Source organism: Electrona antarctica (genome assembly GCF_951216825.1).
Source record: "Electrona antarctica genome assembly, chromosome: 21".
NCBI lineage: Eukaryota > Metazoa > Chordata > Actinopteri > Myctophiformes > Myctophidae > Electrona > Electrona antarctica.
The window spans coordinates 5,123,776-5,151,661 of NC_136802.1; the positions used below are offsets into that span (position 1 = coordinate 5,123,776).

A 27,886-nucleotide genomic window follows, 5' to 3' on the forward strand; every position below is an offset into this window, starting at 1 on the left:
GAGAAAGAGAGAAAAGACATACAGCGACAAGGACAGAATGCAAAAGGATGGAAAAGTACGGACGGATTAAACTAGACCAAAGAAACCAAGAGACCGACTGGAAACAGTAAAGATGGATACAAGTAGTAGTGAGGAAACCACAACAAAGTGACCAACCGACGGAGGATGTAAGGAGAGAGATGGACATCACAGCTTGAGAGCTGACAGGTGGTGTGGTGTGGGGAGGCCTGAGTCAGAGTGTGACTGTGGGTGGGCTGGGGTCTCTTACAGCAGTTGTTCTCAAACTTTCCCAAGGACCCACAAAATTGACACCGATTAGTCCGCGGGCGCGGACCCCCATTTGAAGAGATATGCCAGGGACCCCCATAAGATTCTTTACGGTTCTAGCAGTGATTGTAAACCATTTTAATTTCAAGGACCTCCAGTTTGACATGCATTAGTCTACGGACCCCCCATTTAATGGCATTTCTATCTCTGAGACCCCAATTTATATATCGTAAAACCGATATAATGTAATATTAATATAACTGAGTGTACAAAATGGAACCAAATGGACCGTAACCAAACGGTCCTTTTGTACACTCTCAGAGTTACAGACCCATAAGGGTCCATTTGGTTCCTAACTATCCATCATAGCTGAGGGACCCTTCTGGAACTCCCTCAAGGACCCCTGGGGGTCCCCGGGCCCCCACTTTCTGAGAACCACTGTCTTACAGTGACTGTGGGTGGGCCAGTCCAGTCTGGGTGGGCATGCTTTGTCTGTAAACCTTGTGTGGGCGCGTGGGAGAGAGAGAGAGAGAGGGGGGTGAGCGAGCATGACTCCAAGTGGGAGAGAGAGGGGTGAGCGAGCATGACTCAAGTGGGCAGTTGTGTTATTGTAAAGACATGGTGTTGCTGATGCCTGTTTGATCCTGTGGTGTTAGTAGACTCAACTACTGGACCTTGTCATTACATTTACTTCTACTCCACTACACCTCAAAAAGGCAAAATAATATTGTACTTTTTACTCTAACAACAATTACTTGAAAACTTTATAGTTACTTTGTAGATTATTATTACGAAACATGTACTTTTTTTCCACCATGGCTTACTGTGCTCCTGTGCGGTCCAGATGTCCCCATGGGAGACAATAGGAAAAATGAAGTCAGAAAGTGGCCACTCGTCAGAGGGGGGGTTTCAGACAGACCCACTCGTTAGGGGAGGGGGTGGGGGGGGGTCTTACTTTCAGACAGACCTCGCGCTAAGAATAGGGATTGTTTGTACGGTTCGAGTTACGTTTGCTGACTTAAGAGTCTTAAAAAAACCTACAACTGGTGGTGAGTGTGCAGTAGCCAAGTGACCTGTACCTAGAAAGAGGTGGGGGGGTTGGGGTACATGGGGGGGGGGAATTTACAAGGTTCTCAACCCTGGAAATATGGGAAGAAGTCAAAGTCAAAGTCGTACGATTTGTCACACATGTTATACCGCAGTGAAATGTGTTCTCAGCGTTTGACCATATCTCTTGTAGCGGTGAGCTGCAGCCGTGCTGCGCTCGGGAATCATTTTGATTAGTCGATTTGACCCCCAATCCAACCCATTGATGCTGAGTGCCAAGCAGGGAGGCATTGGGTCCCATTTTTACAGTCTTTGGTATATGACCCGGCCGGGGATCGAACCCCGACGACCTCCCAGTTTCAGGGCGGACACTCTATCCACAAGGCCACTGTCTGGGTGGGTATAGCACTTTTCAAAAGCAGGTGTGTCAGACTCAGAATAAAAGGAAGAAATCTACCAGTATCAGCAAAATAATAATGTGCGTGCGTGCGTGCGTGCGTGCGTGCGTAGATTGCCTGCATGCAGCCATGCAGACCCCGACATTCTAAAGCAGCGTCAGTTCTACTTAAAGAGCTATTAATTAAGGCTGTCAAAGTTAACGCGTTAATCGTGCGTTAACTCAAAGTCCTTTTAACGGCGTTAATTTAATTAACGCGCGATTAACGCACGGTGAAGTTTGACAGAATGGTTGAGAGACGCATTCATGTGAATGCAGGCAGTCAGTGAGCCCCGCCTCTCTCCCCACTCTCTCTCCCAGTGACTCGTCCGTCAGCCTGTGCAGGACCGGTGCGCAGAGTGTAGCCTACCAGTGTGGGCTGGGCAGTTGAGCTGTGAGCACTCGAGTCGTCGCGTTCGTTGGGCTCGTTATTAATTAATTTGCTCCACAGTGAGTTAGATCAGAAGCTATTTGAATTGGGCATTGGGCAAAAGCAAAACTCTGGCAGTTTTGGTTGACAAACATAGCAGTCAGTTAGTTGTGATAGCTTGATGCTACACAGACCATGCTAATGCTAAAGCTAATGTTGACAGCCTGACTGTGCGTGCGTGCTTACAGGAGAGAGAGCTCTCGCCTGGGGGTGGGTGTGTGTGTGTGTGTGTGAGTGTGAGACTGTGTGTTGAGTTGAGTTTATGATTTTGTTTCCCTCTTCCATGGCATTTGCAATAAAGCAAGCATTCTCCCATGTTGATAAGAGTATTTAAAACTTGAAAAGCAGTGGTTCTGATTGAACCAGTGGTCCGGGGACCACTAGTGGTCCCTGAGGGGGTTCCAGGTGGTCCCACTCCCCAGCTAAATGATGGAGAGTTGGTAACCAAATGAACCCTTATAAATCTTTAACTCTTGAGTGTAAAATGAAACCAAGTGTGTCCATTTGGTTCAATTTTACACTCAAGAGTTGAATACCACTGATTTAAGGTATATTTAGAATGGATAAAAAATATGCGATTAATTTGCGATTAATCGGCGATTAACTATGGGCAATCATGCGATTAATCGCGATTAAATATTTTAATCGACTGACAGGCCTACTATTAAACCAACAGGGCCGTTCTTCTGAGGAGCAGCCATGTTGGCTCTGATGAAACACCAACATGGAGGAGCAGCCATGTTGGCTCTGATGAAACACCAACATGGAGGAGCAGCCATGTTGGCTCTGATGAAACACCAACATGGAGGAGCAGCCATGTTGGCTCTGATGAAACACCAACATGGAGGAGCAGCCATGTTGGCTCTGATGAAACACCAACATGGAGGAGCAGCCATGTTGGCTCTGATGAAACACCAACATGGAGGAGCAGCCATGTTGGCTCTGATGAAACACCAACATGGAGGAGCAGCCATGTTGGCTCTGATGAAACACCAACATGGAGGAGCAGCCATGTTGGCTCTGATAAAACACCAACATGGAGGAGCAGCCATGTTGGCTCTGATAAAACACCAACATGGAGGAGCAGCCATGTTGGCTCTGATAAAACACCAACATGGAGGAGCAGCCATGTTGGCTCTGATGAAACACCAACATGGAGGAGCAGCCATGTTGGCTCTGATAAAACACCAACATGGAGGAGCAGCCATGTTGGCTCTGATGAAACACCAACATGGAGGAGCAGCCATGTTGGCTCTGATGAAACACCAACATGGAGGAGCAGCCATGTTGGCTCTGATAAAACACCAACATGGAGGAGCAGCCATGTTGGCTCTGATAAAACACCAACATGGAGGAGCAGCCATGTTGGCTCTGATAAAACACCAACATGGAGGAGCAGCCATGTTGGCTCTGATGAAACACCAACATGGAGGAGCAGCCATGTTGGCTCTGATGAAACACCAACATGGAGGAGCAGCCATGTTGGCTCTGATGAAACACCAACATGGAGGAGCAGCCATGTTGGCTCTGATGAAACACCAACATGGAGGAGCAGCCATGTTGGCTCTGATGAAACACCAACATGGAGGAGCAGCCATGTTGGCTCTGATAAAACACCAACATGGAGGAGCAGCCATGTTGGCTCTGATGAAACACCAACATGGAGGAGCAGCCATGTTGGCTCTGATGAAACACCAACATGGAGGAGCAGCCATGTTGGCTCTGATGAAACACCAACATGGAGGAGCAGCCATGTTGGCTCTGATGAAACACCAACATGGAGGAGCAGCCATGTTGGCTCTGATAAAACACCAACATGGAGGAGCAGCCATGTTGGCTCTGATGAAACACCAACATGGAGGAGCAGCCATGTTGGCTCTGATGAAACACCAACATGGAGGAGCAGCCATGTTGGCTCTGATGAAACACCAACATGCCAATACGTCTCTGAGCCATAATGGATGATACTGTTGTACTGACCACTAGTACAACCACAGTCTGCTACTGTTGTACTGACCAGTAGTACAACCACAGTCTGATACTGTTGTACTGACCACTAGTACAACCACAGTCTGATACTGTTGTACTGACCACTAGTACAACCACAGTCTGATACTGTTGTACTGACCACTAGTACAACCACAGTCTGATACTGTTGTACTGACCACTAGTACAACCACAGTCTGATACTGTTGTACTGACCACTAGTACAACCACAGTCTGATACTGTTGTACTGACCACTAGTACAACCACAGTCTGATACTGTTGTACTGACCACTAGTACAACCACAGTCTGATACTGTTGTACTGACCAGTACAACCACAGTCTGATACTGTTGGCCACTAAGCAGCTCCACTGTTGAGCAGTTGTAAATAGTAAATGGTAAATGGTGCATTTATATAGCGCCTTTATCCAAGGCGCTTTACATAGATTGTGCATTACATCCACCCATTCACACACACATTCATACACCGATTGTGGCGGAAGCCATGCAAGGTGTCTTGCCCAAGAACACTTCGACATGTAGACAGGAGGAGCCGGGATTCGAACCGCCGACCCATGGATCATTGGACGACCTGCTCTACCTCCTGAGCCACAGTCGCCCCAGGGTTGTGGGTTGTGGGTTCAGTGCCTTGCTCAAGGGCACTTCAGCGGTGTTGGGTGAGTGATGACAATCACTTCCCTACCCAGATTTATCAGCTTCTGGGAAACCGAGGCTCAATGCATTGTTATTATCTCTGGAGGGGGCGGGGCGCTCACGTCACGACTAAAATACTGAATACGGTGCGTGTCGGCCTCTTCCTGCTTGATCTGTTCCTTGTTTATGTTTCGCATCTTTTTTACTATTTTGAAAAAACATTTTTGAATAGTTAAAATAGCCAATCTACCAGCTCACGAGTCACAACGTGTCGATGTAGATCGGCTAGTTGAACTATACCACACACACACACACACACACACACACACACACACACACACACACACACACACACACACACACACACACACACACACACACACACACACACACACACACACACACACACACACACACACACACACACACACACACACACACACACACACACACACACACACACACACACACACACACACACAGGCCTGTGGTTCTGACTCCGTCCGTCTACCAAGATAAAAAGATCTGAGGGATGCTTTGCACAGCCATCCTTTAGAGATTTTAATCTGCTCATCAAGAGCCCATTACGGATTTACAAGCTGCTATTTCTGAGAACTTGGAGCTCGGCCTGCTTTTCTTTTACGACCACTGGCCACCGGCCGAGCGAGCGATCCAGAACAGGGTCTCTATCTGTATACGCATCTATGCATGTTGTGTCTCCAACTCCGACAGCAAACCAAACAGATGCACAATCATAAAAACAGAAACACCTTCTGGCCTTATCCCGTTCAGGGCGGGAACACCCTTTCGGCGTTTTAAAGCATTTTGTTATACATCAGCTATTTAAAAATAGCAGATCTGCAAGCTTGTAGATCTGCTATTATTTGTTTAAATCGTGGAAAATGTAGCGCAAATCTTTGAATATATATATTGTTTCAGAGCGAACGTTTTTCACTCAAATCTTTGCTTCTGGGGGAGAGGGGGTCCCTGGAACTAATATTTTTTCAAATGGGGGTCGGCGGCCAAATGCAGATAATTGTGGGGGTCCTTGACATGAAAAAGGTTGAGCACCGCCGACATAAAAACATAGGGTTTTTCAGAAAACTGTCAAGGTATCGTAGACATTTTATAGAATCGGGTCTCGGGTGAAAATGGGTTAAATTACAACCTCTTAAACCCCAGGGGTTTGGAACCTAGACCTTGACCAGCCCCATTTACCCGCTGTTTCATGAGGTGGACAGCCTCTGCCCCCCCGCCGGCGGGGGCAATGGGGCTCAAGAGGTTTTAAACACGTATGAGAGAGAGTATGATCTATCCGTTGGCTTCGCTCACACGCTTCACACATAGTAGTAACGTGTTATGAATAGTCCCAAGGATTGGACACAGGCAGGCCATTCCGTTTTGTGTCTCGTTTATTTCTTTGGTACGAAGGAAAGCAAACGCATGATGATGTGAAAGTCTTCGGGATAAATCGTGCTGTTACGAAACCTCCCAGGACACGACCCGTTGCTCCGAGGGGACGCTGAATTCCATATTAATCAGTGATTCAACAGATCCAGATTCCTGAACGCCAGCTTGTCAAAACAAGAGCCTCAGATCCTGTCAATTCTGTCATCATCATGAAAACAAAAACATAATGTTTATCGACGCCCACTCTTCCAAAGCCTGATTAACATAATGTTTATCGACGCCCACTCTTCCAAAGCCTGATTAACATAATGTTTATCGACGCCCACACTTCACTTCCAAAGCCTGATTTTTCGCAGAACGAATCAAGATGTCAACATTTCGCTGTGCGGTAGAGTAGTCGAGGCCAACCGCTCTTTCCTTGGCCTCGTCGTCGTGACAAGACACGAGATCCACAGAACACGGATCGGGGGTCGGCGGTCTGTTATCGACCGAAAGACAACAACATGGATTAAAAGCTGAAGCATCTGACGGGATGGGATGGTGGCACGGCGGCGTTTTTTTTGTTCTGGTTTTTCAGATGTTTATGGATCTCTGTGAGATGTGTTTCTTCTTCTAGGGAGGGTATCATCCTCATATAATCAGACAGAAGCCCAACTCCGTGCTTCACAGACTCACCGACGACTTGTTTGGAGACACGACGTGGAATGAATCTTTCCAAGAAACGGGTTTGGGAAGGTTATCGTTCCTTCTTCTTAACATCGGCTGAACGACAACAACTCATCGCAGGAGAGAGAGAGAGAGAGAGAGAGAGAGAGAGACACACAGAGAGAGACACAGAGAGAGAGAGAGAGAGATAGAGAGAGAGAGAGAGAGAGAGAGATAGAGAGAGAGAGAGAGAGAAAGAGAGAGAGAGAGAGACAGAGAGAGAGAGAGAGAGAGAGAGAGAGAGAGAGAGAGAGAGAGTAAACGTGGAACAGAGAGGTCGGCGTGACCGAGTCAGATGGAAGGAAGAAAAACAAAGAAACCCTGAAATCTGTAAACGAAGAGAACAGAGTGGATGGAGAGACGGAGGGGAAGATTTAAGGACACAAGAGGAACGAGAGGGGGAGGAGAGAGAGACATAGACATAGAGAGAGAGAGAGAGAGAGAGAGAGAGAGAGAGAGAGAGAGAGAGAGAGAGAGAGAGACACACACACACACACAGAGGCAGAGAGAGAGACATAGAGAGAGAGAGAGAGATAGGGAGAGAGACAGAGAGAGAGAGAGAGACACACACAGAGGCAGAGAGAGAGACATAGAGAGAGAGAGAGAGACACAGAGAGGCAGAGAGAGAGACATAGAGAGAGAGAGAGAGAGAGAGACACAGAGAGGCAGAGAGAGCTGTTTAATTGATGCATAGATGAGAGGTGACAGAGACACAGACCAGTTTAATTACCGAGTGTTCTCTGTGTTCCAGGATAGGAATTAGGAAACATGAAATCACAGCAAATCTTTGCGTGCGTGCGTACGTGGCTGCGTGCGTGCGTGCACTATATGTTCCCCACCAGCTCAGTGGCCTTGTGGTTAGAGCGTCCGCCCTGAGACTGGGAGGTCGGGGGTTCGATCCCCGGCCGGGTCAGACTGAAGACACTGAAAATGGCACCCGAGAGAGAGAGATATAGATAGATGGGAGGCATGGGGAAAATTGAGAAGTATGGGTGGGTGTGTGACACTGTGTGCGTGACACTGTGTGTGTGCGTGCGTGCGTGTGTGCGTGCGTGGGTGGGTGACACGCCACTGTGTGCGTGCATGGGTGTGTGCGTGCGTGCGATACAGAGATGGAACAAGAGTGACCCGGGTTTTTTTTAGGCCAGGTGACACAAACAAGATGGTCTTTCTTGTGCCATATGGGAGAAATGTCTATTGGTTTAGAGGTGAATGAGATAATAACACACAAACAAACTGGGAACTTCCCAGCAATGTTTACAACAACAGTCACACACACACACACACACACACACACACACACACACACACACACACACACACACACACACACACACACACACACACACACACACACACACACACACACACACACACACACACACACACACACACACACACACACACACACACACACACACACACACACACACACACACACACACACACACACACACACACACTTCAGGGGCGACCCGACCTGGTCGCGTTCCAACGAATCCTGCTTCCTCTCTCTCCTTGCCTCCTTCCCTTTCTTTCAATAGGACACGTCTCAGATTTCGGAGTGCCATGCATGTTGACCTGTTGAAGTGGACCCCCGAGGCCTGGATGGGACAATAATATGTCCTGGTCGGGTGCCAGAGACGGGCAGCGACATTGTTCCTAGAAGCTTTAAAGGACCACTTCACCACTTTTCAACCTATCTTCATATAATAGGTCCTCACTAATAATCATGAAAAAAATTGCGCAATTTTTTTCTACTCGGCCAGTGTCTCATAGGAGGGCTGTGGGCAGTTTAGAAACCGTCTTCCAGTGACATCATCGATGGGGAATCCAAGCTAATAGAAACTGCAGGCTTTCTAGTCCTGAAAAGTTGCAATGCGAAAAGGGAAGCCATCGTTCTCACGATAATGAAAATCGAATTGTTTTACTGAAAACGAGTGCTTCCAAACTCTGATGGAAACATGGCCGCGGTCTGCAAAAGGTCAACAGAGGTAAAAAGAAGGCCCTGGAGCAGCTCGGACAGATTAATCAACATCTGCAGGTAATGAAACCACAACGTTTCGATTAGGGACGGGAATTATCGAATAATGCATTAATTGATAGTTGATACGTTTTGATTAGCGTATCGGTCGATTAACCGGATAGTTTATAAGCGGCGTTTAAAAAGAAAAATCAGGACAATCTTATTTTCCCTCAATGTCTAACTTAAAGATCTACACTTTGCTGATACACAAAAAGGCATATTATATTCCTTTATCAAATAGTTATATGACCATTTGCGATACAGGGCTGTTTCTCTGTTTGAGAAATGGAATTAAATGAATAGTTCATTTGTCTTGTCTGTCACATCACATGCAAAAGCAGAGACGTTTCGATTAAGTTTATTAGCAGTTATGTGGATTACACGTACGTACTGTACACACAGACTTGTTGCATTTATAGATAGATTACATCGATAACGTCATGTCATACAGTACAAAGATCACCACCTCTAACATGCAGGCGTCGGAATAAAGACCTCGGCTGCCTGTGCAGTCAGTCTGCAGCGTTGAAATGCAGAAGATGAATTGAAAACATTGAGCTGAAACAGCAACAAAAAACCTGTTAGCAACTAAGGCTATAGAGAGTTAGCTCCACTCTCCAAGAACCCAGATGACCTCTCTGTGTCCGAGGCAGTGGGCCCCAGCTAGAGTAGACTACAATACCCAGACGACCTCTCTGTGTCCGTGGGCCCCAGCTAGAATAGACTACAATACCCAGATGACCTCTCTGTGTCCGAGGCAGTGGGCCCCAGCTAGAGTAGACTACAATACCCAGATGACCTCTCTGTGTCCGTGGCAGTGGGCCCCAGCTAGAATAGACTACAATACCCAGATGACCTCTCTGTGTCCGAGGCAGTGGGCCCCAGCTAGAGTAGACCCAGATGACCTCTCTGTGTCCGTGGCAGTGGGCCCCAGCTAGAATAGACTACAATACCCAGATGACCTCTCTGTGTCCGTTGGCCCCAGCTAGAATAGACTACAATACCCAGATGACCTCTCTGTGTCTGTGTTATTCTACTGGGCCTAATTACTCTCTCTCTCGCTTTCAGTGTCTCATACACACACACAAAAACACACGCGCATACACAAAACACACGTGCGTTCACACACACACACAGTATCAGGCTGATTGTATTTATCGACAGTTTAATAGTATTGTTGACTGAAGACATTCACTGATAGCTCACAGTCACAGCTGTTTGTAGCGCACACACACACACACACACACACACACACACACACACACACACACACACACACACACACACACACACACACACACACACACACACACACACACACACACACACACACACACACACACACACACACACACACACACACACACACACACACACACACACACACACACACACACACACACAGCTGTAGTCACATCCTAATGAGCATTCCAATGCGGGAACGTAAATATCCTGTCCTCACGCATTGAACTGAGCAGCGGAGGGCCGTGTGTGTGTGTGTGTGTGTGTGTGTGTGTGTGTGTGTGTGTGTGTGTGTGTGTGTGTGTGTGTGTGTGTGGGTGTGTGTGTGTGGGTGTGTGTGTGTGTGTGCGGTCTGTATATTTATATATGGACCTATGAGAGTATATAATGTATGTCAGAGATCTGCTCTCGTTTGAAGAAACGTAACATCCTCTTCTCTCACATGTCTTCCTCTGTGTCCTCGGTGCTACTAGGGGACCATCTTTTACAGCATTTAAGTGGTATAAAAGTCAGATATCCATCTATAAATGTGCCATGTCTCTGTACGTACGCATGTCTGTAATGCACGTAACCGCGAGGACCGTTCTTTCGCCCTCACCGACTTCCAAATTCGACACACGTGTTGTTCCACAATCCACACCCCCACAGGGAGTGCAGAGCCCGGCCTTGAGTCGGTCGGCCGGACCCACGGTTGTCCAGAACCGCCACAAAAGGCCTCTAGATGCCCAGGCTCTGGACAGCAGGCCCAAATCAGCCCAATTGATCACACCTGATCACCCCTGACGTAGTATTAAAAATGTCTCCCTTATGCACAAGATCGGCTGATCATGAGAAAAGCCTGATGGGAGCACATGATGCAGGTCTCTACTCTGTACCTCAGCCTCCTCACATGCAGGTCTCTACTCTGTACCTCAGCCTCCTCACATGCAGGTCTCTACTCTGTACCTCAGCCTCCTCACATGCAGGTCTCTACTCTGTACCTCAGCCTCCTCACATGCAGGTCTCTACTCTGTACCTCAGCCTCCTCACATGCAGGTCTCTACTCTGTACCTCAGCCTCCTCACATGCAGGTCTCTACTCTGTACCTCAGCCTCCTCACATGCAGGTCTCTACTCTGTACCTCAGCCTCCTCACATGCAGGTCTCTACTCTGTACCTCAGCCTCCTCACATGCAGGTCTCTACTCTGTACCTCAGCCTCCTCACATGCAGGTCTCTACTCTGTACCTCAGCCTCCTCACATGCAGGTCTCTACTCTGTACCTCAGCCTCCTCACATGCAGGTCTCTACTCTGTACCTCAGCCTCCTCACATGCAGGTCTCTACTCTGTACCTCAGCCTCCTCACATGCAGGTCTCTACTCTGTACCTCAGCCTCCTCACATGCAGGTCTCTACTCTGTACCTCAGCCTCCTCACATGCAGGTCTCTACTCTGTACCTCAGCCTCCTCACATGCAGGTCTCTACTCTGTACCTCAGCCTCCTCACATGCAGGTCTCTACTCTGTACCTCAGCCTCCTCACATGCAGGTCTCTACTCTGTACCTCAGCCTCCTCACATGCAGGTCTCTACTCTGTACCTCAGCCTCCTCACATGCAGGTCTCTACTCTGTACCTCAGCCTCCTCACATGCAGGTCTCTACTCTGTACCTCAGCCTCCTCACATGCAGGTCTCTACTCTGTACCTCAGCCTCCTCACATGCAGGTCTCTACTCTGTACCTCAGCCTCCTCACATGCAGGTCTCTACTCTGTACCTCAGCCTCCTCACATGCAGGTCTCTACTCTGTACCTCAGCCTCCTCACATGCAGGTCTCTACTCTGTACCTCAGCCTCCTCACATGCAGGTCTCTACTCTGTACCTCAGCCTCCTCACATGCAGGTCTCTACTCTGTACCTCAGCCTCCTCACATGCAGGTCTCTACTCTGTACCTCAGCCTCCTCAAACACAGACCGAACACATCCATGACACCACAAAACAGACACGCACGCTGAAGAAGTCATACTCAAAAAAAAAAAAAAAAAAAGAAAGTATACCTTGTGTCATTGCTACGGCTAACTTTGTTCGACATAAGCATATTTTTTGAACTTTACAAACTTTCTGTCGTTTTATTGCCATGGAAGGCTTCGTGGTGTCTGATGTCAGACGATCATCCCCGAAGCACGCAGCAGTACATTAAACGGCAGACAGACAGACAGCGTAGGTGGGCAGCAGGCGCAGCCAGAGAGCTGCAAGTGCTGACACATCACTTTTATGACACCGCATCTGCTTTTATGGACGACGTATGGACTCCCTATGGGGAGCTCTCTCTCTCTCTGGTTCTCTATGTCTCTCTCTCACTCTCTCTCTCTCTCTCTCTGTCTCTCTGTCTCTCTCTCTCTGTGTGTTTATGACTTCCTTCCCTGTTCCAATGTCAACTATGTCCTTCATGTGCATCTCTCCTCTCATGCTCTACTCTACATGTGTGTGTGTGTGTGTGTGTGTGTGTGTGTGTGTGTGTGTGTGTGTGTGTGTGTGCATAATATCCTCACCGTCAGGCAGAAACCTCTCATCTAGAGCCCCTCCTATGTTCGGCTGTTAGTGTAGATTTCCGTCCTACACAAGTACATTAAATTCCCAATGACATTTGCGTTACTTAATTTACAAGAAGTCTCCACATTTTGATCAACATTTACAGGTATCTCTCCGATTTGTACCAACATCAAAACAGCATGGAATTGTGGAAAAAACTTAAATATCCCTTAGTTTTGGGTCTGAGAGGTTAACACATTTTGGGCGGGAACCCCTTTTGGTGTTAGCATTATGTTATGCTTTAGCTATTGAAAAATAGCAGGTCTGCTATTTTTGAAAAATCGAAGAACGACTGACATAGAAACATAGCTTTTTTTTCAAACAGACATTTTTAGAATCTGATCTGAGGTCAAAATGGGTTAAAAGGTGGCCCGGACCACCTTTTAACCTCAAAAGGTGGTCCGTACGTCACGTGGCTCAAATGCTGAATAAGTAACGGGCCTTGATATGAAGTGCGTTGAAAACCACTGCCTGTCTGTCTGACCCCTTCTAAGGCTACTCCCTCTCTCTCCCTCCCCCCTTCTCTCCCTCCCCCCTCTCCCCCCCCCCCTTCTCTCCCTCCCCCCTCTCCCCCCCCCCCCCCCCCCTCTCTCTCTCCCCCCCTCTCTCTCGCTCGTGTCCTCCAGGACTAATCTAGAGATAATCCGTATATTTGCTGTTTCAGGGTATTCCTCGCTCTCTGTTCCGATGAAGGAATCTTAGAAATCTAATTCTGTTGTTCTTTCTCCTCTTCCAGGTCATCCCTCCTTCGACCCCCCCCTTCCTCCCCTCCCCCTCCCTCCCTCCCTGCTTGATCTCTTACCTCTCTGATGTCTGTGTTGTTCTTCATCTCCATCCAAATGACCTGGTCATGAAAACACTGTGTGTGTGTGTGTGTGTGTGTGTGTGTGTGTGTGTGTGTGTGTGTGTGTGTGTGTGTGTGTCTGTGTGTGTGTGTGTGTGTCTGTGTGTGTGTGCGCACGCACGCACGCACGCACGCACAGGGTGCATACTTAGTTTAGACTAGTCATTGGTTAGACATGGGTTAAGGTTAGGTGCGTGCGTGCGTAAACCTGTGTAAGTGTGTCTTCTTTGCTCATTGTGCCCATGCATGTGTGTTCATCCTATATATGCACATGCTAGTGTGCAGTGTATCCGTGCGTGTGTGTGTGCGTGCATGTGTGCGTGCGTGCGTGATAAAGCACCAAGTGATATTCAAACCTACTCTCTCTCTCTCAATATCTGTGAGTCTCTCTTTACCTTCCATTCCTCACATGTAATCACACACAAAGAAACACATCTATGCAATTCTGCCAAAAAGCCCAAGGCCTGCCTGCCCAGTGCCAACCCCCCCCCCCCCCCCCAACACACACACAGGTACTCTCCAACCTTGTAAAAGAAAAGAAGAAAAAAAATAGAACTTGTGTCAGTGGTGAAAAATCTGTGCCTCCCCTCAAGCCACACACACACACACACACACACACACACAGTCCCACACACACACACACACACACACACACACACACAGTCCCCCACACACACACACACACACGCAGTACACAAGTACATAAAGATGCTGAGTAGACCTCCAGAGTCCTGGAAACAATAATAAAGTGGACCAGTAAAGTGTGACTGTCTGGAATGCCAATCACACACTACTCTCGACGACTTCCCACGCACACATGGACACACACACGCACACGCACACACACACACACACACACACACACACACACACACACACACACACACGTTGCACACAAGCGCAGTACACAAGTAAGTGCACCAAAGTACATAAAGATGCTGAGTTATGTTCCAGACCTCCGGTGTACAGGATGATAAGTTGTGCTACTGTAGTACAGTAGCTTACAACACATTAACAGTAACAGAGAGCCGTCACAACAACACGCCACGTTTAGCACGGAGAAGAAAACTGCTGCCGCTCTGCTTTGAGTTGTGTGTCTGAACGCATACCGTGTTCTAATAATGCACTGGTTCTCAACCCTCAAGGACCACCAGGGGTCCTTGAGGGGGTTCCAGGTGGTCCCCAGCTAAATTATGGAGAGTTGGTAACCAAATGGACCCTTATTATATAGATCTTTAACTCTTGAGAGTGTAAAATGAAACCAAATGTGTGAGAGTGTAAATGAAACCATGAGAGTGTAATCTCTTACTCTTGAGAGTGTAAAATGAAACCAAATGGACCCTTACGGGTCCATTTGGTTTCATTTTACACTCTCAAGAGAAAAGAAAGCAGCCAAAAGGATGTAAGGTTTCTTCCCGACAGACAGCGACAATGTAAACATGCTAGACTGACTCCGTACGACTTTGTCCTCCAGAGACTGACGGGTCTAATTGCTGAAACATATCCAGTGTTCTGACCGAGCGGATCGACCCGTTGGCCCAAACCCAAAGATGTCATCCTGTCAGAATTAATCCCGTCTGGGTTCAAAGCAACTTCATTAATCTCAGCCCATTTTAGGTAAAGTGTCCCTGCAGGCCCAGTTAGTTAGGTAAAGTTAGTTAGGTTAAGTTTGTACCGGGCCCCGGCCCGGTACAAAGCCTGCCACTCAGGATTACAGAGCTTTACCACACAATACCCAAATGAAAGCCTGACGCGGAGGTTTAACTCTGATATCAGATGAGTCATATAAAATAAAAATCCCCTTCCATAATAACCATGTCTTTGAAATTCGAAACAGGGCTCCAAAAAGAAAGGAAGGAAGACAGAAAGAAAATAATATGTGCTCTAGGAGTTTACTGGTCTTTCTACAGCTATACTGATATCTTTATGCAGCCAAAGAACGGAAATTATGAGTGATTTCAACATGAAAACGTGTAGTTCTTTCACATGAAGCGTCACGATTGCCCCTTTTAAATTTAAATGGCACATCATACACGATATATATGAGTCCTCATGAAAACTATGGCATGGGCATATGGGATATGAATCAACTACATCATATCGAGGTCGTCCTCAGACGAGCCCTCCAGTCATCCCGGTTCTCCATACGTACATCCGTCCAGTTCGTTGGTACTTTGCGCTCCTGCATCGTTCTCGAGCACATCCACGTACGTTAGTGTGGAACGTCCTCGTGACCGATGCCCGTGTGTTGCTTCCCAGAACACCAGTTTTCCCTAAATGGCGTGACCAGTGTATGGAACGTGACCAGTGTATGGAACGTGACCAGTGTATGGAACGTGACCAGTGTATGGAACGTGACCAGTGTATGGAACGTGACCAGTGTATGGAACGTGACCAGTGTATGGAACTCCAATCTCCCCCCGTCCGTCAAATCAAAACTCAGCTTCTTCTACCCAACAAACAGTGGAGTCTGTTCTCCTGTACGGCAGTGAATGCCGGACCCTGAAGCCAACCCTGCAGATTAAGTCCCTTGACAGGTGCTATACACCAGAATGCTGCGTGCAGTATACTTAAACATCAGCAAGACTGTACATGTTACCAACAAGACTCTGTACGAGGGATTACCAAAACCCAGGGTGCAGGACACTGCCAAAGGCATCAAGAACTGCCAGCCAGCAAAACATCAGCTCGCCTTGAAACATCTAATCTGAACGTCTACAAGGGAAAAAAGTGCTGTGGTAGTAATAATATATCTCACCCACTCTCTAACCTACACTCAACGTGAACGGCGATTGTTCAAGTGGCAGTTCATGTTTGTTACTAAAACAGCACTTTTAGCTGAACAGCTTTGTCACATTGTGATTTACAAAGGATGTGAATACTGGGGGGGGAAAAAAACAAACAGAAAACACACAATTGCACACAATAGAGCAAGAGAACCACTAGAAGACCAGAGCTCTTTATGCCAGACTCTATATGCAAGCGTGCGTGCGTGCGTGCGTGCGTGCGTGCGTGCGTGCGTGCGTGCTGCCATATGCGAGTGTGTGTTCAATCAGAGCACAGACATGACACCAGAACAGTCCTGGTTATAATGGTCATTGTACACCCGACACTTTGCTGGACGCGCATTGTCTGGACAAAGCCAACATGTCAGTGTGTGTAATGTCTAATTCTATTGCAATTCAACAAGGGGGAGAGAGGGAGAGAGAGAGAGAGAGAGAGAGAGAGAGAGAGAGAGAGAGAGAGAGAGAGAGAGACTGTTTCTAGCTTAAAAATAGCTGGCCTTTGCATGGGAGCGGAGAGGGGGGGATTCCCCACCGCCATGCCACGGATACACAGAGCTGTGTTTTTCATCTCTACACACAGGAGGGAACACAACCGACTATCAACCCGGCTACGGCTTTTTGTTTCACTGTCGAGTTTAGATTTTAGTTTTAAGTCACAAGTCTCTAGAATATAGTTTCCATTTAGTTTTAAGTCACATTTTAGTCACCTGGAATGTTTTAGTGTTAAGTCTAGTTTTAGTCGACTAAATCTATAGTTGATTTAGTCGACTAAAATGAATTAGGTGTCGTCGTGATGACTTGATGATTTTGCACTCGCTGAAAATAGCCGAGCTACAAGCCGTGAGCCTGCCGCGCTGCGACGCGTTGTGAGCTTGTAGATCTGCAATTTTCAGCATGCAATCAAGTGAAAAATGTCAATTTTGGTAATTTTATCATCTACTTATGTAGACACCCCTGACTGTTGTTACGTTACTCGATTCAGTATTCAGATATTTGATATTTATTTTAGCTACCACTCCCCTAGTAATGTATAAAACACAGGGATAGGAGGTCTCTATGAGTCACCAGGACCAATAGGAGGTCTCTATGAGTCACCAGGACCAATAGGAGGTCTCTATGAGTCACCAGGACCAATAGGAGGTCTCTATGAGTCACCAGGACCAATAGGAGGTCTCTATGAGTCACCAGGACCAAGAAAAGGGTATTTTCGGTGAATCTATCAGAGTTTGAACTTTGAGGTCACAATGGGTTTGTATAGGAAGGAAGGGGGCGGGGCAGCTACAATGAATATCACGTATCTAAATACTGAATCGAGCAACTTAAAAACTGTCTGGGGTTGTTTACAATAAGCCTGAGTAGAGGATCAAATGACCCTATTTTAAGTGAAATATCGATTTAAGTCTCAGATTGTTTAATCTTCTCAAGAAAAATATATTTCACAACATGAACCCCCCACATCTTTCTATTCTGGCCAGGGTGAACATGCATGAGGTGAAATGCTTTTTTTATGATCCACAAGCTCAAGGAACCCCCTCTCAAGGAACCCCCTCTCAAGGAACCCCCTCTCAAGGGCCCCTGTGGGTCTCAAAGGGCCCCTGTAGGTCCTCGGACTCCACTTTGAGAACCAGTGATAATGTAATGGTTATGGTTAAAAATAAAAAATACTAAAAAAGATCCCAAAACACCAGGTGTTTGTTTTAGGACTGATGTTTTTCCTGTAAAACGTCCAACATGCGGTTGTTTTGGACCACTTATTGCTGGGACGTACAGTAAGGACAGAAACCCATGACTGCCTCGTACTTCCCCCTCCCAGGGGATTCCTAATGTTTTTAAAGTCAAGGACACTAGAACAACATTATCCAGAAAGTTGACCAAAAGAATGATAACAGCCATAACGCCAAAGATACTTCTGTGACCCACAAAGAAAAATATAGCGGTAGCTAAACTTATTTGTTTTCGTTTTAAAAAGGTCACGGTTCATGACAAAAGGTGCAGATTAGGCCATTAGTCTTATCCAGGAATCTGTGAGGTCACAACAGGTCTGACCTTCGAGGTTTGAACCCTCCACGACAGCTAAAATGTTTGTCCAACCGATAAGTAACAATGTGCCTTTGAGCAATAAGTCGCCGAATTCCTCTTTGTCACTCTTGTTTTAAGTGAACCTGCCTGAACCCATTTAGAGACCTGAGGCCGATGTTTCTATGTCAGTTGGTGCTCAACCTTTTTCACGTCAAGGACCCCCAGAATTATCTGTAATTGGCCGCCGACCCCCATCTGAAAATATGTTGTTCCAGGGACCCCCCAGAAGCAAAGATTTTAGTTAAAAAAAACGTTCGCTCTGAAAGAATATATATTCAAAGATTTGTGCCACATTTTCACGATTTTTCTAAAATAGCAGATCTACGAGCTTGTAGATCTGCTATTTTTCCAACAGCTAAAGTTTAAAAATAATGGTTAAAGTGGTTAAAGCGCTAAAGCGACAAAAGTGCGCTCCAGTCTTAAATGCGTTTAAGGCTGAGAGATTGTCCCATTAAACCATTCTGGACGGGAACCACCTTTTGGTGTTTTAAGCATTAGGTTATGCTTTAGCTATTGGAAAATAGCAGATCTACAAGCTCGTAGCGCAGCACCGAGCGCCGCGCTACGAGCTTGTAGATCTGCTATTTTTTGAAAAATCGTGAAAATGTGGTGCAAATCTTTGAATATACAGTATATATTATTTTAGAGCAAACGTTTTTTAACTCAAATCTTTGCTTCTGGGGGTGGGTGGAGGGTGGGGGGGGGGGTCGCTGGAACTACATATTTTCAGATGGGGGTCGGCGGCCAAATACAGATAATTCTAGGGGTCCTTGACATGAAACTGTTTGAGAACCACTGACATAGAAACATAAGGTTTTCAGGAAACTGTCAGGATTTAGAAGGTATTTGTAGAATGCTCCTCGGGTCTAAATGCACTAAGGAAGGTTTTAGGCTGAGAGATTGTCCCATTAAACCACAAAGGAAATGTCAGACGACGGGACTGTTTGTTGTTTTATAGCCTGGAGAAAAGACTCCTGAGAGGAGAGCTCCTACCTGCTGCTCAATCACTGCCTCTCTCTCTCTCTCTCTGGGTAGAAAAATGAAAAATGTGAGGCCTGCTCTAGCTGGAAAGCTTCCAGATAAACCCCGCGGGGAGACATCAACCAAGGTACTGTTTGCTTCATAACAAAGCACACTAGTTTTTAGACTCCATAACCCCATCCAGTCGTCCCGCTTAGTCACTGAATAAGCCTGGAAGTTAAATTTAAGACATGTGCTGCTGAGTGAAACCACAAAAAAGAAACATCAGGCATTATTCGGGGTGCTGTAAAAAACCACATTCTTTTTTTTTTTCCAAAACAGAAAAACCTCGCCAAGGAATTATGATGGTAGTAAAGCCTACCTGCGGTGCTCAATCAATCCAAGTCATTCTGGATAAGAGAATTGTTGAATGTTGAATTTAAGGCCAGAGTAGGTTGAAAAAAAACACGAGAGATAGAGAGAGAGAGAGAGAGAAAATAGCTTTTTCCCCCCTACAAGCCCAGGGTTCTTTCTAAATCAGTGGCTCACAAATCTGGTCCGCAAGGACCACCTGTTGCTGGTTTTCTGTCCTAACACACCATCGTCTCAATGGTCCCTGATGATGTGTTTGGACAGTTACACATGGTTACTGGTACACCATGATGTGAACGCAATGAACACACCGTCTGGTAGCATTATGGAAGACCAGCAGCAACATGAGGCTCCTGAGACATAATATATGCACTGCTCCGTGTACAGAAAAATACTGTACTCGTGCTGTACTGTACTGTACAGCACAGCACAGCACAGCACAGCACAGCACAGCACAGTAAAGCCCTCCTCCCCAGGCCTCTGTGCGTGCGTGGCTACGCAAAACACTGACACTTGGTGGTCAACAAACGCTATTTCCGTACTCGGACGGACGGACAGACAGACAGACACAGCCAGGGACACACATAGCTGTCTATAGGAGTGGCTATAGCACCACTCAGGGACACACATAGCTGTCTATAGGAGTGGCTAGCACCACTCAAAAATGTCACGAAACACTTTTTTCCCTCAATGTCTCCCACAGTTTGTAATGTCCGTGACTATCAATCTTAAATATCAGACCATGAACTCAGGTGTAGGTTGTGAGCCAGAGCCTCTCCAGCCAGTTGCCACTGACTTGACTGTATATTAGAAGTGAATATGAACCGTTGCTTCTCTGTGGGAGAGGAGGGAGATTTACCATCCAGTGATACATAGCATAGGCTCGGAACGAACTCGTGAGAAAGAATGATCCAACAAGCCAGCGTTGGAGTTCCTCCTCCCTCTGTAAGCGTACGGTTACAGCTCCAACAGGGCCTGTGGCGGAGTGCGTTCCTTTCAGACACCTAGGGATGGTTGGAATGAAGACGTGCTGAAAGTAGCCGATTTACGGCACACAATCCATCACCTTTCTTCCCCTTCCTCCTCCTTGTTCCTGCAATGAATTGAACCTATGTAGGGGCCATAGATTAGATTTCCCTGAGGGGGGAGGGGAGGGGGGAGGGGAGACATCATAAAGCATATCCCCAACTTCAACCAGTCAAAACAACCTCTGCCGATATTAAAAGTTAAGAGCCTTTAAATCTCTTAGGTAGGTTATCGGGAAGGGGCGGGGGGAAGGGGGGGGAAGGGGGAGGGTCTGTGTTTACTGAAATCGGCCCATCCTCCGTGCCGTTTGCAGCCGTGTTGATTTAGTCGACTAAGACGAAAAATGTTCGTCGACTACCTTTTTTTTCACTGACGTAAAACTAAATGGAAACTAAATTAAAACAAAGCTGTGATGACTAAAACTAAAGACTAAATATATTGACAATTTTGTCAACATATACAAACTAGACTAAAGTAAAAGACAAGTCATTTTACACTTGTTTGCATGCTGAAAATAGCAGATCTACAAGCTCACAACACGTCACACTGCAACGCGTTGTGAGCTTGTAGATCTGCTATTTTCAGCATCAAGGCCCACCAAAACACATTTTAGTCGACTAAAACTAGACTAACACTAAAACATTCCAGGTGACTAATATGTGACTAAAACTAAATGAAAACTATTCAAGAGACTATGATGATTAAAACTCAAATGAAACTTTGCTGTCAAAATCAACACTGTTTTGCAGTCCAATCAAACACACCATGACAGAGAGAGAGGCGTGGGAGGCGGTGGGTGGGGGTTATGCTATTAGGGTAATGTCATTAACTTGGGTGGTGGGACACGACTCACATCCGTAGTGAGGTCAGACGGCATACCACCACGTCCTACTGGCAACACCTGGCTTTGGACTCGTCACGCTGACCTTCTGTCAAAGGTCAACCACCTCCACCTCCACCTCCTACTCGTTGTATCTCTCTTATCTCTTCCTGTCCATCTACACGGACGAGGGGGGGGGGGGGACCACCAATACAGACCAATATAACCAATGGGGAGATGATGGACCACCAATACAGACCAATGGGGAGACGGACCACCAATACTGTGCAGGAGGATGCTAAACGCACACCAGTCTTGGTAGTGGTGCCAGCAACTCACGGCAGAAACATCTAAAGAGTTAAGTCTTAAAAAGACAAATGTTCCTAATAAATAATCGGCACTTTGGCTATCAGTGTGTGCAGCCACTCTTTTGTCTTTTTAAGACTTAACTCTTTAGACCACCAATACAGCCCAATGAAAGAGAGACTGAACAAATACGTTCCCAACTAATTAAACAATACAATCATATTTACAGTATGTACAGAATGGGAGTTGCCCTGGTTCCCCCGAACAATCAAATACATGAACCAACTGATAGGAACCAGAACGATACAGGGCAAAGGAAAACACTAGGCCAACACACACACACACACACGCACACACACACACACACACACACACACACACTCCTCTCGCACCATTATGCTCAAACTGCCCCTTTCCTTTCTAAACTAAATGAGTGTTGTATACATGGAACATAGCCTCGATTTGCACATTTCTAAACTATTGTTTTCTGTATACACGGAACATAAGCTTTGTCTAACTTTGTCTAACTTTGATACTACAGGGAAAACATCCTTCAAAACCGCTCTCAAAGGGCACCTACGGATGGCTGCAATTCGAAACTGGCCCCCGTAAAATCTGAATCCCCCCCCACCGCCCCCCCCTTTTTCCCCTCACTGTATATATTTCTTTTCCCTTTTTACCTCCTTTATGATGAATTCCTGTTCTGTCTATAGAAGTGTCTATTTGTACGTCTCTAAATGTTTTGATGATTTGAACATGGTGGACCCTATTGGAAACAAGTGTAATGCTTAATTGGGTCGTCCACTCACAGTTAACAGCCTTTGTATTGAGTTTGTGCTTGAAATGTACTGTAATTCTGCAAACTGTTAATAAATTCTTCAATCAATCAATCAATCAATCATGTACATATGTTACTCTTTCTTGTACTCCTTATTCTATACCCTTGTTTGCTGTGCTTGATGTTTGATGTTAGTTATGCTGCTGCATATTGTCTGAAGGAAGCCAAACTAAAATACGTTTTACTCTCTTGTACCTGTTACACAAGATGGAACAATAAAGTACAACCGTGACCTTTGGTCTTGATAAGCTCAGTGGCATAATAATATCTGCTCTCGCCAACAACCTCCCCGTACTTCCTCAAACAACCAAGATAGACTTGATGACCACATACACGGTCAGCAGCACAGCTGCTTGTCCTGAGATGATGTAGGATTGAACGAGGCAGTATAACTGCTTATCAATAATTATCATTACGGGGCTGCAACTATCGATCATTATTGTCTTAATGATTATTCTATCGATTACCTTTTTTTGATTGAGCGAATCATCAAGAAGTGTTATGCAATGTTTTTTTTAGATAAAGAATTGCTTAATGAATCTGAATTGATTTTTGAAGCTTTGCGCCACTAATGACAAAATCCCAAAATATAGGGATCGCTTATGAATGATAATGATGATTATTTTATGACTTATCGATGGGTTTGTCTTTACGTTCCGTCCAGGACAGTCTTCAGAAGCGGCTCCTCAGGAGACTTGGGGCTCAGAGATCTGAACGCATTTACATTTGGCGTGATTGATTAGGAACCCGTTGTGATCGCATGCCCTCGCTGACGTCAACCCCCCCCAGGCGGGGTTCGAACCCACAACAACCTTCCGCAATGAAAGGCATATCATTATGCTCTAACCACTAATTTTCTATAATCAATTAGTTTGGTTAACTGCTTAAAAGGGGCTTTAGCATTTATTGCCAAAACCAAAATACCGGTAAGACATGCGTGTGTGTGTATGTAACGCCCGGGATTCGAACTCGGGGTCTCCCACGTGAAAGTCCAACATCTTAACCACTAGACCAAAGGGACATCCCCACGGACCAGGGGGAGGCCGTCAGGCAGAGGCTCTGAGCAAAATGCTACATGTACAATCACATACATACAACATGGGCATACTAGAATAAATGGTAAATGGTGCATTTATATAGCGCCTTTATCCAAGGCGCTTTACATAGATTGTGCATTACATTCACCCATTCACACACACATTCACACACAGATGGCTGCGGAAGCCATGCAAGGCACCAACCAGCACATCGGGAGCAATTAGGGGTTCAGTGTCTTGCCCAAGGACACTTCGACATGTAGACAGGAGGAGCCGGGATTCGAACCGCCGACCCATGGATCATTGGACGACCTGCTCTACCTCTTGAGCCACAGTCGCCCCTAAAGTGCAACATTGCAATCAAATACGGTATAGTGGTCAAATTAACTTAAAAATACAAACTGGGGGGAGAGGGAAAAAAGCCAAGGTTTTTGCTATTAAAAACATATCAGGCCTACATGATTATTTCTCTCATGGGTCATCATCTCACAGTATTGCGTCACTTCACTGACAACACTGAGGAGCCACTGGGAACTACACACAGCAACAACACTACTTCTTTAATTCCGTCCATATGAGCCTCCTCCTGGCGCCAGAACACTTGGCACCGAGGACCAGAAACCCAGTCAACATGCATAAATATATATATAGTATGTTTAATCATTATCAAATTAAAAAGTACTATCCTGTCGACCTAGATCTGGGGGTTGCCAAACTTTCTCATGTCAAGGAAAGGACCCCTGGGTGTCCCCCGGACCCCACTTTGGGAACCAATGACCTAGATACCAATCAATCATGCAGATGATAGCGCTGTGCAGATAGGTAGGCTAGGAAGGTAGGTATGCCTTTATGAGTGGGGTCCAAGGACCCCCAGGGGTCATTGAAGGAGTTACAGGGGATCCCCAGCTAAAATGATTAGGAAGTTAGGAACCAAATGGACCCTTATGGGTTTGTAACTCTGAGAGTGTACTACAAATGGTCTGGATATTCAAGAAAGAGTCAAATTAACATTGATTTTACAATATAATTTGGGGGTCCCAGAGATAGAAACGCCATTAAATGGGGGTCTGTCCGTAGACTAATGCATGTCAAACTGCACTGGGGGGTCCTTGAAACTAAACGGGTTGAGAATCACTGCTAGAGCCGTAAAGATCTTCTCTTATAGGGGGTCCCTGGCATTATCTCTTCAAATGTGGGTTCACGGGGCTAATTATAGTGTCAATGTGGGGGTCCTTGACATGAAAAGGTTTGGGAACAACCACTGCTTTCTGAAGTAGTGAGAGGGAGGGGAGGGAGGGTCACTGTCAGCCCAGAATGACAGTCAGTGAAGTGACTGATTTCACTGTCATGAAAACGACCATCACTGCACCACACTATACAATAACAACATTGGTTAAATAATGAGAGGGGGGGGGGGTTGTATAGGAATTGCTATGAGTTAATAGTTCCAAGGTGGTCTTTTCTTTCACATACAAAAACAGCCTGCTGTAATCAACCATAGACTGTAAAAAAAAAAATAGTAATCAACACATTACACAGCTGGAGATTTGAAATGACAGTAAATCATCTCTCTCTCTCTCTCTCTCGAACTTTAACAAGTTCAGTCAAGACGAGTTTGTGTAAAAAAAACTGCAGCCAATACAAAAATCCTTGAATTTTAATAATACTCTTGTGTGTGGAGCAGCAAGCAAGCTACTATCGAGCCTCAACTCGTTCCAACTTCCAAATCCAACCCCCCCAAAAAAGTCTCTCTCCCCAAAGAGTGATCATCAGTGAATGAAATGAAACCCAGCTGAGCTCTGATGTGATCTGTGATGATCTCACCTGTGATATGGACATATTCAGGTATAGATATTAAACAGATCCTTACCTGTGATATGGACATATTCAGGTAGACGAACAGGCCGGTGGTCGAGGCGATCTGCAGCACGACCACCACGATCACCACCATGGCGACCCACATCTTGGAGGGCTGCTGCTGCTGGCCCTGGTGGTGGTGGTGGTCCCCGCGGTGGCGCGGTTCCCCCCCGCCGCCGCCGGACCCCCCGGAGGAGGAGGACCCCCCTCCTCCTCCACCCCGGCCGCTGCAGGACCCTCCTGGCCCCCCCGCCGTGGCCGGTACCATCATGTAGGTGGTGGACTCGCTGCTCACCGACCTGAAGTAGTCCTGCTGCTGGTTCTGCTGGTGGTGCTGGTGGTGCTGCTGATTCTGTGCGCTCGGAGCCGCCATGGCATTCCCCGACGCATGAGTTATAAATGCCCCGCAAACAAAAAAAACAAAAACAAACAAACGGATAAAAACAGACCCAACAACTCGGGGGAAAAAAACAAAATTAGATCTCCGTTTTTTCCATGGACCGTCCGAAGGAGTCGCTTTTCATTCGGCGTGGGAGGAGGGAGGAGGTTCTGGAGGAGGATTGGGACACAGTGAGCATGCAGCCAGGATTCAGGAACCCGAAAAGAAAAGAAAAGTAGTGAAGAATTCGGGGGGTGGAAATAAATCCACTCCTCCAGCCACACGTAGAAGCAAAGCAGTCCCAAAAAGTTCCAACTAGAACTCTCAACTGACAGAAGAACGAACGAACGAGTCGAACGGAGAGATACAACAAAAGTTAAAAACGCTGCTTTATCCGTCCGTTTCTTTGATTTAAATGAACAACTGTTGCTTCTGCAGTCCTGCCTGGCTGAGTAAACAGAAGTTGCAGCTACAGCTAGTGGGGTCCTTTCTTTCGTTCTTTCTTTCTTTCTGCTGGATTAGCGTTCTTCTCTCTCTCTGCTGGTGCTCTGCAGCTCTGACTGCACAACTTTCATTTGGTTAGTGTGTCTGTAGGGAGGTCTATCTGCTCTGCCTCTCACAGCTCTGAGGGGCTGGCCTAACCTCCCCATCACCTTGGCTGCAACGGCAGGAATGCTGCTCTGCTGGTGCTCTCTCTCTCTCTCTCTCTCTCTCTCTCTCTCAATCATTCACTATGGGGCTATAAAGTGGGTCACGTGTTGTGTACACAACACACACTGACACCACACACAGTCAGTGTCACTCATTCAATCAACAACTGCTACACAACTTTAACTTTCTCTAATCTGACTGCAGTTTGTTTGTGCTGGTTGTTCTCTCTTGTCTTACCCTGTGTGGGGTGCATACTTAGTTTAGACTAGTCATTGGTTAGACATGGGTTAACGTTAGGTTTAGGTGTGCTGCCCCGTGGGAGGTTAGGTTTAGGGTGAGGGTTTGAGATAGGTTGTAGTTGTAGGACTAATGACTGGTCTAAACCAAAAACTGTCTAAACTAAGTACTGCACCCCTCCTGTGTGTGTGTGTGTGTGTGTGTGTGTGTGTGTGTGTGTGTGTGTGTGTGTGTGTGTGTGTGTGTGCGTGTGTGCGTGCGTGCGTGTTCCCACTTTTTGCTTTGGCAATGTGTAAACGTATGTTTTCTCATGCCAATAAAGCCCATTGAATTGAATTTGTGTGTGTGTGTCACACACTTAGCCGGCTATGAGCAAATATTTGCTTCACACACAGTCTTTGGTTTATTCAAACATTTATAAATGTTGAGGCGCAATTAAATATTGGAAGTAGACTTTTCAACATCATCTGCAGGGCAGGCAGTGACCTGGTTTCGTTGTTTGCTAAAAGAACCGACTCAATGTGCTGCGAATGAATCACTGCAGCCCCAGAGCCATGAAATGTCTGGAGTGTGCAACCCAAAACATTTCATCTTCCCAAAATCCCCACCGGCGAAAGAAATGACACGGTGAATATATCCGTGTGTTTAAAATGGTGAGAAACTAACACGCAAACCAACACAAACACCAGTGGCGTGCACAGACATTTAGAGGGGCAGGTGCTCAAGTTAAAAAAGGGCACCTTGTGCAGCGCGTGGAACCGGCCGGTTGCCTTAATCTATTTTGGGCGGGAACCCCTTTTGGTGTTAGCATTATGTTATGCTTTAGCTATTGAAAAATAGCAGATCTACAAGCTCATAGTGCGCCACCGAGTGGCGCGCTATGAACTTGTAGGTCTGCTATTTTTGAAAAATCAAAAAAAAGAAAG

The 27,886-nt window shown here is 46.4% G+C and overlaps 1 protein-coding gene across 1 annotated transcript in view; it reads right to left on the bottom strand.

The window, feature by feature from the left end:
• The window catches only part of LOC306913819 (uncharacterized protein), a 101,289-nt gene extending 74,610 nt beyond the window's left edge, over positions 1-26,679 (bottom strand). The window contains exon 1 of the mRNA XM_079490630.1: positions 25,707-26,679. Coding sequence (XP_079346756.1) covers positions 25,707-26,066 — 360 coding nt within the window. The 5' untranslated portion in view covers positions 26,067-26,679. The remainder of the gene's footprint in view (positions 1-25,706) is intronic.
• Positions 26,680-27,886: the final 1,207 nt, after the last annotated feature.